At 44.7% G+C, this 14039-nt stretch overlaps 2 protein-coding genes across 3 annotated transcripts in view; both read right to left on the reverse strand.

Moving 5' to 3' along the window:
* The window catches only part of FBXW8 (F-box and WD repeat domain containing 8), a 73509-nt gene extending 68238 nt beyond the window's left edge, over window positions 1-5271 (reverse strand). For both annotated transcript variants that reach the window (XR_009152204.1, XM_058158381.1), the window contains exon 1: window positions 4911-5271. Coding sequence is in view for 1 of the 2 variants with exons in the window: in XM_058158381.1 (XP_058014364.1) it covers window positions 4911-5243 (333 nt within the window). In the remaining variant the exon portion in view is untranslated. The remainder of the gene's footprint in view (window positions 1-4910) is intronic.
* RNFT2 (ring finger protein, transmembrane 2) overlaps window positions 1-14039 on the reverse strand; it is an 88626-nt gene that overhangs the window by 13049 nt on the left and 61538 nt on the right. The gene's annotated exons all lie outside the window — the stretch shown is intronic.

Consider the following 14039-nt stretch of genomic DNA (forward strand, 5'->3'; position numbering starts at 1 on the left):
GACCCCATGGAAACTTTTACAACTTCTGGTATCAAGAGCTTCAACGTTAACAACAATTCGGCCCGCAAAGAAGGTTCACGGGTTTCTAAGCAAGCTTTTTTGTTTTCCTTCCTGATTTTTTAAAGACAGGAGCAAGACCAAAGCACGGGTAATCCTCGACTTACAACCACAATTTAGCCCAAAATTCCCGCTGCAAAGCAAGACGGTTAAGTCAGTTTTGCCCCGGGCATTTTATGACCTGGGTAAGTGAATCCATGCGGTTCTTCAGTTCGTCACGTGGGGTTGTTAAGTGAATCAGGCTTCCCCATTGACTTCTGAGCCTGGCTAGGTGGATCAGTGGCTAAGACGCTGAGCTTGTCGATCAGAAAGGTCGGCAGTTCATGGTTCGAATCCCTGGTACAGGTCTCCTGCGTGAACAGGGGGGTTGGACTAGATGACAAATGGAGGTTTCAGAGGCTGAAAGACGCTTCAGAAAAAAAGCCCCCAAACAGAACTTCAGAAAAAAAGCCCCCAAACAGAGCTTCAGAAAAAAAGCCCCCAAACAGAGCTTCAGAAAAGAAGCCTCCAAATAGAGCTTTTTTCTGAAACAGAAAAAAAAAAGTAAGGCACAGAGCTCACAACCAAGGAACCTGTTGCTAAAATTCACCTCTGGGAACAGCTGATTGGGGGTATTCCTCCTGGAGGAGAATCCACCTGCCAATCAGCTTTTTTCTTATTTTCTTATTTTCCTCCCCAAAAACTAAGGTGTGTCTTATACTCCTAAAAATGCGGTACTTGAATTCAGAGGATTTCTGAGTGGCGTCATTACCTTATTGTATGCCTATTGTTAGATTAACACAAAATACAAAAAAAAAAAGAATGCAAAAAAGGGAGGGAGGGAGGGAGGGAGGGGTCTATCTGGTTAAAACAGCTCCATTTTTTTCTTCCTTTTTTTTTAATGTGATGGACAAAATCCAAAAAATAAACATTGGCCGCTGCTCCTTGGGGACACACGTTTACACATCAGCGCACTAATGGAACTCTAGTTCGGTAAATGGATTAATTCGCTGCCATCAGAAATTTAATCTGTGGCTTTTTAGAAAGGAGCGAAAGAAAGAAAAAATTGCAGTTAACCAGAATGGAGAGAAACACGCTCCTTTTAAACACTGCATACATTGTGTTAAAAAAAACAAAATCTATCGGAGATAGCTAAGATACATACTTTAGGGGAAAAAAATGTAACAAGCAATTCTTGACTGTGGAAGTACTATGTACGTATTTCAAATCGATATTTGGATATTTAGATTTAGATATTTAGATTTAAACATGGATGCCTACTTCCTTTGTTCAAAGGTAAAGTTCCCCTCGCACATATGTGCTAGTCGTTCCCAACTCTAGGGGGCAGTGCTCATCTCCGTTTCAAAGCCCAAGAGCCAGCGCTGTCCGAAGACGTCTCCGTGGTCATGTGGCCAGCATGACTCAACGCCAAAGGCGCACAGAAACGCTGTTACATTACCACCAAAAGCGGTCCCTATTTTTCTACTTGCATTTTTTTTACCTGCTTTCGAACTGCTAGGTTGGCAGAAGCTGGGACAAGTCACGGGAGCTCACCGTTACGCGGCACTAGGGATTCGAACCGCTGAACTGCCGACCTTTCGATCGACATGCTCAGCGTCTTAGCCACTGAGCCACTGCATCCCTTTTACTAAGTATGGTACGGTGACTGAATTCCACAACAGTACGGTTCACAACCAGTCAGTGTGGTGCAAGTAATATAGTTGTAGTGAAAGAGGGCAATACGCCGTATTAAGAACTGGGGTATGTAAACTTTTGATCAGGGTTATTTGGGTAGTTTCTGTTGTCATTATGATTGAAAAAAGAGTAAACACAGTTGATTGATCATAAATGGCCTCAGCCACACACTAACCATGAGTTGACAGAAAGGTTTTGGTGTTATCATTCATATTCTCTGAAAACACGGCCAGGAAATCATAAATTCTGCCAGGGTATGTAAACTTTTATGAGCACAACTGTATGTAGTTGAATTAGGACGGGGGAAATCTGGGTTCAGATCACACAAAAACCATGCTTCCAAGCATCTTTGAATCATGTGCCAATGCCATTAACTTCATCCTGTCTCCTATTATCCATGCTCATATCATCATCCTCAGCTGCACTGAACAGATGGATTTTTTTTCCCTACCCCACCCCAATCCCAACACCACACAACCTATTCATTTGCAGGCTATTGAGGGGCCAAGAGTAACTGGGAATAGAGGCAGAAAAGGACACACCATGCCAATGGGGGATAGATTTCACGCCGCTGGCTTTTTCTGACAATTCCAAGGGGGTGCAGAGCCATAGGATCTCACCATCCCCACTGATTCAGTGACTTTGGGCCACCCATTCACTCTCTCAGTCCAGCTAATCTTCTGAAGGGATATTGGGAGGGGGGCTTTAATTTTGGGGTGATGGTGAACGAGATCTTAATCTCTTCTCTAAAAAATCAGGCGATCATATACAGCAATGAAAGGCAATAAATAGGGTATGGTATGTCAAATCCTCCTGCCTTTCAGGAGAACATCCCTTACCCCAAGTGAAATTTGCCTGCCTTGAAAGAACAGATTTGGTTTGGTTTTTTCCCCCAACGTGGGAGTGGGTGGCTGTTTGCCTTCTTTCTTCTTTCCTCCTCCTTCAGCACTTATGTGTATCTATCAGGCTATTGACTGTACATTGTGGGTTTCTATATGTTGCTTTGTTGTGGGGTCCTTATTGATTTTTAGTGTTATTGAATAATAGGGTTTTTTAAAAATCCTTTTCATTAGAATATAATCAATATAATCAATATATGAATATAATAAAATATATTTACATATACATACATACTAGAAATATACATATATACTATATAATATATAGACAGACAGACAGACAGATGATAGATAGACAGAGACAGACGGATAGACACAATAGATATGGATGGATGGATGTAGACAGATGATAGATAAATAGACGATAAATAGATAGATAGATAGATAGATAGATAGATAGATAGATAGATAGATAGATAGAGACAGACGGATAGACACAATAGATATGGATGGATGGATGTAGACAGATGATAGATAAATAGACGATAAAGAGATAGAAAGATAGATGATAAAGAGATAGATAGATAGACAGACAGACAGACAGAAAGATGATAGATAGATGATGGAGGGAGAAATATACATACACATATATAAAACACAAAACAAAAAATTACGAAAGCAAATAATAGGAAAAACAGGGAAGGGGAAAAAAGAAAGCAAAGGCCTGTGACCTCCGACTCCCTTTGGCGCAGTAGAATAAGCAACCGAACAGTAATCCAAAAAAAACAGGACGGAAGGCAGCAGGGGATAATGGGCTCTGTAATCCAACCTACCCTGAAGGGCACCAAGTTGGGGGAAAGAGGTTCTCCTGAAGGGTGGGGGGTGAGCTCTGTCCAAGCCCTGAAATCTGGCAGGGGTGGAGGTGGGGAAGAGGAAACCTGCTGACCCCCTCGCATCCTGGACATAAACTGTTTCAACTCCTACCCTCAAAACGATAACTACAGAGCACTGCACACCAGAACAACTAGACACAAGGACACTTTTTCCCCTAACACCATCACTCTGCTAAACAAATAATTCCCTCAACACTGTCAAACTACTAACTAAATCTGCACTACTATTAGTCTTCTCATCGTTCCAATCACCCATCTCCTCCCACTTATGACTGTATGACTTCGTTGCTTGTATCCTTACAATTTATATTGATATTGATTGTTTCCTGATCGCTTATTTGTAGCCTATGACTATCATTAAGTGTTGTACCTTATGATTCTTGACGAATGTATCTTTTCTTTTATGTACACTGAGAGCGTATGCACCAAAGACAAATTCCTTGTGTGTCTAATCACACTTGGCCAATAAAGAATTCTATTCTGTTCTGTTCTGTTCTGTTCTATTCTATTCTATTCTATTCTATTCTATTCTATTCCTATTCTATTTTTCTTCCCTATTCTATTCTATTTCTATTCTATTCTATTTCTAATTCTATTCTTCTATCCTATCCTATCCTATCCTATCCTATTTCTAATTCTATTCTATTTCTAGTCTATTCTATTCTATTTCTATTCTTCTTCCTCATGCTATTCTATTCTATTCTATTCTATTTCTATCTATTCTATTTCTATTCTATTTCTATTCTTCTTCCTCATGCTATTCTATTCTATTCTATTCTATTTCTATCTATTCTATTTCTATTCTATTTCTATTCTTCTTCCTCATTCTATTCTATTCTATTTCTAATTCTGTTCTTCTATCTATCTATCTATCTATCCTATCTATCTATCCTATCCTATCCTATTCTAATTCTATTCTTCTATTTCTATTCTATTCTATTCTATTCTATTCTATTCTTCTTCCTCGTTCTATTCTATTCTATTCTATTTCTAATTCTATTCTTCTATCCTATCCTATCCTATCCTATCCTATCCTATCCTATCCTATCCTATCCTATTTCTAATTCTATTCTATTTCTATTCTATTCTATTCTATTTCTATTCTTCTTCCTCATTCTATTCTATTCTATTCTATTCTATTTCTATCTATTCTATTCTATTCTATTCTATTCTATTCTTCTTCCCTATTCTATTCCTATTCTATTCTATTCTATTCTTCTTCCCTATTCTATTCTATTCTATTTCTATTCTATTCTATTCTATTTCTAATTCTATTCTTCTATCCTATCCTATCCTATCCTATTTCTAGTCTATTCTTCTTCCTCATTCTATTCTGTTCTATTCTATTCTATTTCTATCTATTCTATTTCTATTCTTCTTCCTCATTCTATTCAATTCTAATTCTATTTCTATTCTGAAGCCAAAAACCGGCCTTGAGTTCCCATACCAAGTCTTGAATGAGCTGCCCCAGCAGGTCCTCCTTTCCTCCTCCTCCTCCTCCTCCGGGGGTCTCTGCAGCGGGGCCGGCCTCCACCTGAGGCCCGGGAGAGATGCGGAGGAGGCGGGGAAGCGGCGGCTCTTCCTCCAGCAACCCCTCCAGGAGACCCCCGTAGCCGCCCCAGCTTCGCACCGGCTGCGGCGGCTCTTCGCCTTCCGCATTTCGAGGCCTTTTCCGGCTCCCGCCGCTCTTCCTCCGCCGCCTCGGATCATCCCGGGCTAGCTCGGCTTGCCAACGGCGTCGGAACGAATCCAGCGCCGACGCCGATGCCTCCTCCACCATGGCGGCCGGAAATAGGAGGCGCGCCGGCGGACCGGCCACTTCCGGCCGCGACGGTTCGTCCCGCAAAAGCGGCCGGCTGGGAAACTGCGGGCGGCGCACGGAACGTTCCACTCAGCAAAGTGTTGTTGAGGAGGGGCGCTCCCGTAACACACACACACACACACACACAAACATAGAATACAGAATAAACAGAGTTGGGAGGGACCTTGGGAGGTCATCTAGTCCAACCCCCTGCTGGAGCAGGAGACCTAATCCAGGATCTTCAGCCTTGGCCACTTTAAGCTGGCGGACTTCAACTCCCAGAATTCCCCAGCCAGCTTTGCTGGCTGGGGGATTCTGGGAGTTGAAGTCCGCCAGGCTTAAAGTGGCCAAGATTGGAGGCCCCTGCCCTAATCCTATATATCAGGGGGCCCCCACCTTGGGAACCTTAAGACTTGGGGGCTTCAACTCCCCGACTTCCTCCAGCAAAGCTGGCTGAGGAATTCTGGGAGTTGGAGTCCGCCAGGCTTAAAGTTGCCAGGTTGGAGACCCCCGTAGCCGCCCCAGCTTCGCACCGGCTGCGGCGGCTCTTCGCCTTCCCCATTTCGAGGCCTTTTCCGGCTCCCGCCCCCCTTCCCCCGCCGCCTCGGATCATCCCGGGCCAGCTCGGCTTGCCAACGGCGGCGGAACGAATCCAGCGCCGACGCCGACGCCTCCTCCACCATGGCGGCCGGAAGGAGGAGGCGCGCCGACGGACCGGCCACCTCCGGCCGCGAGGGTCCGTCCCTCAAAAGCGGCCGGCTGGGAAACTGCGGGCGGCGCACGGAACGTTCCACTCAGCAAAGTGTTGTTGAGGAGGGGCGCTCCCGTAACACACACACACAAACATAGAATACAGAATAAACAGAGTTGGGAGGGACCTTGGGAGGTCATCTAGTCCAACCCCCTGCTGGAGCAGGAGACCCTAATCCAGGGATCTTCAACCTTGGCCACTTTAAGCCTGGCGGACTTCAACTCCCAGAATTCCTCAGCCAGCTTTGCTGGCTGGGGGGTTCTGGGAGTTGAAGTCCGCCAGGCTTAAAGTGGCCAAGATTGGAGACCCCTGCCCTAATCCTATATATCAGGGGTCCCCAACCTTGGAAACCTTAAGACTTGGGGACTTCAACTCCCAGAATTCCTCCCAGCAAAGCTGGCTGAGGAATTCTGGGAGTTGGAGTCCACCAGGCTTAAAGTTGCCAAGGTTGGAGACCCCTGGATTAGGGTCTCCTGCTCCAGCAGGGGGTTGGACTAGATGACCTCCCAAGGTCCCATCCAACTCTTGTTTATTCTGTATTCTGTATATGTTCGGAAGAGAAGGACTAGGGGTGACATGATAACAGTGTTACGATATCTAAGGGGCTGCCCCGCACACAAGAGGGGGGGGTCAAGCTATTTTCCAAAGCAGGGGTCTCCAACCTTGGTCCCTTTAAGACTTGTGGACTTCAAATCCCAGAGCTCCTCAGTCAGCTTTGCTGGCTGAGGGACTCTGGGAGTTGAAGTCCACAAGTCTTAAAGGGACCAAGGTTGGAGACCCCTGCTCCAAAGCACCTGAAGGCACTTTGGAAACTAACGGAACTAATCAGGGAGAGAAGCAACGAACTAAGGAGAAATTTCCTGACAGCTAGAACGATGAACCAGTAGAACAGCTTGCCTCCAGAAATTGTGTGTGCTCCATGCCTGGAAGCTTTTAAGAAGAGACTGGACAAACCGTTTGTCTAAAATGGTATAGGGTCTCCTGGTTGGACTATAGGACCTCCAAGGTCCCTTCCAACACTGTTTATTCTGTCATTTTCGTATTTTCGATCCTTACAGATGAAAATCCTGCAAAACTCTTGGGGACCACCAGGTTGTCACAGACATTGAGTTTGCCGTAGCTCGTGGCTGCCACCTACTGGCCACTTAGCGATTGGCAATTGATCTCTAGGAACTGGGACGGGGATGGATCTCATTCAGCGGCAGAAACTTAAAAGATGGACAGTGTTAAGACAAAGCAGCCTTCAGTGACTGGATCCTTGCCATTTGTTTTGGAAACTAGTTCCTTCTTGTCTCCAGTTCGCCACGGCTAGGAGTTATGGAATCTGTCGTCCAAGTCATGAGCCACATCTTGCACCATGGGTTGTGCTTGCTAAGGTTGAATTTCACAACACACAGAGGTCTTGGCTTAAGTACAGTGTTTTTTCAAACTTGGCAACTTTAAGATGTGTGTGATTTTCAGCTCCCAAAATTCCCCAGCCAGTATGCAGTCATGTTCACTTGCCTTACGGAAAACTGCTGGAGCAGAGAGGGGTGTTGTTGTTTTTTATTTATTTTTGACAATCATATATAAGATAACAGGTAAAAGTATAAACATAATTTGGATACATGAAAAGAGTAAGTAAAAACGGAATATTAGGACAGGGACGGTAGGCACGCAGGTGCACTTATGCACGCCCCTTACAGACCTCTTAGTCTCTTGGGATTTGAAGTCCACAAGTCTTAAAGGGACCAAGGTTGGAGACCCCCGCTTTGGAAAATAGACCTCTTAAGTTTAAAGTTTTAGGGGTTTGGGGAAGAAATCACAGAGTCAGGTAGTGCATTCCAGGCACTAACCACTCTGTTACTGAAGTTGTATTATCTGCCATCAAGTTTGGTGTGGTTTACCTTGAGTTTGTATCTATTATTTGCTCGTGTATTGTTGTGGTTGAAGCTGAAGTAGTCATTGACAGGTAGGACATTGCGGTAGATAATTTTATGTACTATGCTTAGGTCAGACTGAAGTCGGCGTAATTCTAAGTTGTCTAAGCCCAAAATTTGGAGTCTGGTGGCAGAAGGTATTTTATTGCGAGCAGAGGAGTGGAGGACTCTTCTCGTGAAATATCTCTGGACTCTCTCAATTTTCTTTATGTGCGGGTTCCAGACAGATGAGCTGTATTCAAGAATTGGTCTAGCAAATGTTCTGTATGCTCTAGTTAGTAGTACAAATATTACCAGAGAAGAAGCTACGCAAGATTAGGTTAACAACTCTTAGTGCCTTTTTGGCAATGTTGTTACAGTGGGCTCTGCCACTTAGATCTTTAGAAATGAGTACTCCAAGGTCCTTGACAGAGTGAGGGTTGTCTATAAGGTCATGTTCATCTAATTTGTATTTTATGTTTTGATATATATTTTTTGCCAACGTGCAAGACAGAGCATTTGTTGGTTGAGATTTGAAGTCGCCATTTGTTCTGTAGGCTTTGGGGAACTGACCAGAAAAACAGCAGGGCTGATAGGTTTGGTTGGTTTGTGAAATTGATTTTTTTTTATTGTAAGGATCAATTTTATTGTAACGTCCCCAAAGATGTGAGGTGTTTCAAGGATGAGTTTTGATTTCCTGGAGCCTTCCTTTATTTTGGAATATTTGCTTTATTTATTTTTGTCAAAAGGAGCTAAAGCAGAGGTAAAAGGTAAAGGTTCCCGACTCTAGGGGGCGGTGTTCATCTCCGTTTCAAAGCCGAAGAACCAGCGCTGTCCGAAGACGTCTCCGTGGTCATGTGGACGGCATGACTCAACGCCAAAGGCGCACGGAACGCTGTTCCCTTCCCACCAAAGGTGGTCCCTATTTTTTCTACTTGCCTTTTTTACCTGCTTTCGAACTGCTAGGTTGGCAGAAGCTGGGACAAGTCACGGGAGCTCACCCCGTTACGCGGCGCTAGGGATTCGAACCGCTGAACTGCCGACCTTTCGATCGACAAGCTCAGCATCTTAGCTGCTGAGCCACCGTATCCCTTCTAAAGCAGAGATAGTTAGTTTTTTAAAAAAAAAATCCAGTCAATCGGCTACTTCCGGTCCAATCTCAAAAATATAAAGCTGTCTCGCATTTCAGTATATTTTCGCATTTAACTAAGGTGCCTCACTCTTGTTGTCTCACGATCTGCTGTCTCTCTTTGCTTGTACATATTCAAAACTGTGAACTTAAAAAAACAAAATAAGCTATTTGTCAAGCACTCCGTTCATCCCGTGGATGAATTGCCTATTGGGGACTTTATAATTCCACAGCAATTAAAAGTTAACACTCCCATGTCAAAAAGATTTTAAAATGTAGGGTGGCTTCACGCCTTGTATGAAATGCTAGCTTGTGCTTTTTAATAATAATATAATAATAATAATAATATCAGAGTTGGAAGGGACTTTGGAGGTCTTCTAGTCCAACCCTCTTCCCAGGCAGGAAACCTTACACCACTTCAGACAAATGGCTATCCAACCTCTTCTTAAAAACTTCCAGTGTTGGAGCATTTACAACTTCTGCAGGCAAGTTGTTCCACTTATTAATTGTTCTGTCAGGAAATTTCTCCTTAGTTCTAGGTTGCTTCTTTCCTTGATCAGTTTCCACCCGTTGCTTCTTGTTCTACCCTGCTTTGGAGAACAGCCCGACTCCCTCTTCTTTGTGGCAACCCCTGAGATATTGGAAGGCTGCTATCATGTCTCCTTTAGTCCTTCTTTTCATTAAACTAGCCATGCCTGGTTCCTGCAACCGTTTTTCATATGTTTTAGCCTCCAGTCCCCTAATCATCTTCGTTGCTCTTCTCTGCACTCTTTCTAGAGTCTCAACATCCTTTTTACATCGTGAAATTTTCCATAAGTCTGAGTGTGTAAGTGTGCAAGCACTAGGAGAGACCTCCCAAGGAACGTGTTTTCTCATCTCTTTGCAAAACCTGCTTCAAAAGTGCACAGAGGTAGCGGCTTCATACATTGCTATCTACCTGGAAGGACTCTAAGACAATGCTTTTAAGGGCTCCTTGGTGTTCTCTGAGGTTGGTTGTTTTCTTGCAGATGTTTCATTATCCCAGCTAGGTAATGTCACCAGTGCTAGAAGGCGGCGGGCTTTACTCCCTGTTTATACTAGTGGCTTGCTGTGTCGGCGTCAGGAGGTATGTTCTTGGTGGTTCCTTGATTGGGCTGTTTGATTGTCTTGAGTTGCTGATTCCTTGAAGAACATATAAACAAAAAGTGAATCCTGCTGCCTTCTAGCATTGATGATGTTACCTACTTTGGTAACAAAACGTCTGCAAGAAAACAGTCAAGCTCAGAGACCCCAGAGTCCTTTTCATCCTCTTCCTTCCCCTCTTCCTCCTTCGATTGTCTTTCACTCTGCAAACCCCACTCCCTTCTAACACTGATGATGTTACCTAGTTTGGTAATGAAACGTCTGCAGGAAAATCACCAAGCTCACAGCACCAAAGACCCCACAGTTCTCCTCCTCCTCCTCCTTCTTTCTGCAAACCCCACTCCCTTTTAGCACTGATAATGTTACCCAGTTTGGTAATGAAATGTCTGCATGAAAATCACCAAGCTCACAGCACCAAGGACCCCACAGTTCTCCCCCTCCTCCCCCCCCTCCTCCTCCTCCATCCCTCTGCAAACCCCACTCCTTTTTAGCACTGATGATGTTACCTAGTTTGGTAATGAAACGTCTGCATGAAAACAGTTGAGCTCAGAGGGTACTAAAGACCCCACAGTCCTTTTCATCCTCCTCCCCCTCCTCCTCCTCCTTCCGTTTTCTTTCACTCTGCAAACCCCACTCCCTTCTAGCGCTGATGATGTTACCTAGTTGGGTCATGAAACATCTGCAAGAAAACAACCAAGTTCAGAGAGCACCAAGGACCACACAGTTGTGCTCCTCCCCATCCTCCCCCTCCTCCTCCTCCTCCTCCTCTCCACACATCCAACTCCCTTCTAACAGTGATGATGTTGCTTAGTTTGGGTCATGAAACATCTGCAAGAAAACAACCAAGTTCAAAGAGCACCAAGGACCACACAGTTGTGCTTCTCCTCCTCCTCCCCTCCTCCCCTCCTCTTCCTCCTCCTCCTCCTCCTCCTCCTCTCCACACATCCAACTCCCTTCTAACAGTGATGATGTTGCTTAGTTTGGGTCATGAAACATCTGCAAGAAAACAACCAAGTTCAAAGAGCACCAAGGACCACACAGTTGTGCTTCTCCTCCTCCTCCTCCCCCTCCTCTTCCTCCTCCTCCTCCTCCTCCTCTTCCTCTCCACACATCCAACTCCCTTCTAACAGTGATGATGTTGCTTAGTTTGGGTCATGAAACATCTGCAAGAAAACAACCAAGTTCAAAGAGCACCAAGGACCACACAGTCCTTCCTCCTCCTCCTCCTCCACTGCACAAAACTCACTCCGTTCTAGTACTGATGATGTTACCTAGTTTGGCAATGAAACGTCTGCAGGAAAACAACCAAGTTGAGAGAGCATCTAGGACCACACAGTCCTTCCTCCTTCTCCTCCTCCTCCCCTCTGCAAACCCCACTCCTTTTTAGCACTGATGATGTTACCTAGTTGGGTCATGAAATGTCTGCAAGAAAACAGTTGAGCTCAGAGGGTACTAAAGACCCCACAGTCCTTTTCATCCTCCTCCCCCTCCTCCTTCTCCTCCCATTTTCTTTCACTCTGCAAACCCCACTCCCTTCTAGCACTGATGATCTTACCTAGTTGGATAATGAAACATCTGCAAGAAAACAACCAAGTTCAGAGAGCACCAAGGACCACACAGTTGTGCTCCTCCCCATCCTCCCCCTCCTCCTCCTCCTCCTCCTCTCCACACATCCAACTCCCTTCTAACAGTGATGATGTTGCTTAGTTTGGGTCATGAAACATCTGCAAGAAAACAACCAAGTTCAAAGAGCACCAAGGACCACACAGTTGTGCTTCTCCTCCTCCTCCTCCCTCCTCCTCCTCCTCCTCTCCTCCTCCTCCTCCTCCTCTCCACACATCCAACTCCCTTCTAACAGTGATGATGTTGCTTAGTTTGGGTCATGAAACATCTGCAAGAAAACAACCAAGTTCAAAGAGCACCAAGGACCACACAGTTGTGCTTCTCCTCCTCCTCCTCCCCTCCTCCTCCTCCTCTCCTCCTCCTCCTCTTCCTCTCCACACATCCAACTCCCTTCTAACAGTGATGATGTTGCTTAGTTTGGGTCATGAAACATCTGCAAGAAAACAACCAAGTTCAAAGAGCACCAAGGACCACACAGTCCTTCCTCCTCCTCCTCCTCCACTGCACAAAACTCACTCCGTTCTAGTACTGATGATGTTACCTAGTTTGGCAATGAAACGTCTGCAGGAAAACAACCAAGTTGAGAGAGCATCTAGGACCACACAGTCCTTCCTCCTTCTCCTCCTCCTCCACTCCACAAACCTCACTCCCTTCTAGCGCTGATGATGATACCTAGTTTGGCAATGAAACGTCTGCAGGAAAACAATCAAACTCAGAGAGGATTAAAGAAAGCTCTCTCATTTCAACCCTAAGCTAGAAATATCGACAGTGTTTTAACCCAAGCCAACAAGATATTCAGAATCTCAAGCTCAGCATTTTTTCCTCTAACCAGAAGTGACTCACTAGGATTCTTAGTGTTTTCTCCCCCTTTGTTTTCCCTGGAAGCTGAATCAGGCCCCTTTCCACTTGGAAAGCAATTTCTTCATACCTTTCCCAGGCAGAAACCGACTTTTCGTTCCTTTTGGTGGCAAAAAACATTGGTTCCCACCACCCCACTTGGAAAGCACTTTATTTTATTTATTTATTTATTTTTATTTATTTATTTATTTATTTCTTCCTTTTTGTTTCCCCTCTGCATAGAAAGCATCTTTGTTTTTCAGAGGGTCTCCGGTGGCAAATATGTGGGCTTCCCCTTCATTTGATCCTCACAACAACCCTGTGAGGTAGGATAGGACACGCCGCGATAAAGATTGTGTTTACATTCTGAATGAAAGCATAGCGTGTGCATTGCTTGTCTTGGTGGTGTTACTTGGGGTAATCCTTGCTTCACCTAGGGGTGAAATGCTCCTGGTTCGGACCGGATCGCCTGATCCGGTAGCGATGGCAGCGGGTGGTTCGGAGAACTGGTAGCAAAAATCCCTGTGGCCCCCATGCCCAGCTGAGCCGCGCGATCATCAGAGGTTTGTTTGTTTTTTTACTTTTAAAAGCATTTTTTAAACAACTTCTTCGGCTGAAGAGATTGTAAACAAAAAATGTTTTTAATGGATTAAAACAAGGCTCTGACGATCCCCCGGTTGAGGTGCCTGATCGCCAGAGGCTTTTTTTTTTTTTACTTTTAAAAGCATTTTTTAAAAGGTAAAAAAGCTGAAGCCTGCTAGGCAAAAAATGGGAGGGCTGGAGGGTTGTTAGAGAGCGAGAGTGAGAGCGAGAGAGAGAGATGGAAAGAAAGAGGGAGGGAGAGAAGAAAAAGGAAAGGAAAGGAAAGGAAAGGAAGGGAAGAATGGAACGAAAAGAAAGGGAAGAAGGGAAAGAAAAGGAAGGAAGGTGAGAGAAGGAAAGAGGGAAGGAAAAGGAAAGGAAACAGAAGAAGGAGTGGAGAGGAAAGGAAAGGAAAGGAAGAAAGGAGAGGAAAGGAAGGGAAGGGAAGAATGGAATGGAATGGAAAGAAAGGGAAAGGAAAGGAAGAAGGGAAAGGAAAGGAAGGAAGGTGAGACAAGGAAGGAGGGAAGGAAAAGGAAAGGAAACAGAGAAGGAGTGGAGAGGAAAGGAAGGGAAGAATGGAATGGAAAGAAAGGAAGGTGAGAGAAGGAAGGAGGGAAGGAAAAGGAAAGGAAACAGAGAAGAAGGTGAGGAGAGAAAAGGAAGGGAAGAATGGAACGGAAAGAAAAGGAAAGGAAGAAGGGAAAGAAAGGAAGGTGAGGGAAGGAAGGAGGGAAGGAAAAGGAAAGGAAACAGAGAGAAGGAGAGGAGAGGAAGGGAAGAGAAGAATGGAATGGAAAGAAAGGAAAGGAAGAAGGGAAAGAAAGGAAGGT

Source organism: Ahaetulla prasina, chromosome 15 (assembly GCF_028640845.1).
Source record: "Ahaetulla prasina isolate Xishuangbanna chromosome 15, ASM2864084v1, whole genome shotgun sequence".
Classification (NCBI taxonomy): domain Eukaryota; kingdom Metazoa; phylum Chordata; class Lepidosauria; order Squamata; family Colubridae; genus Ahaetulla; species Ahaetulla prasina.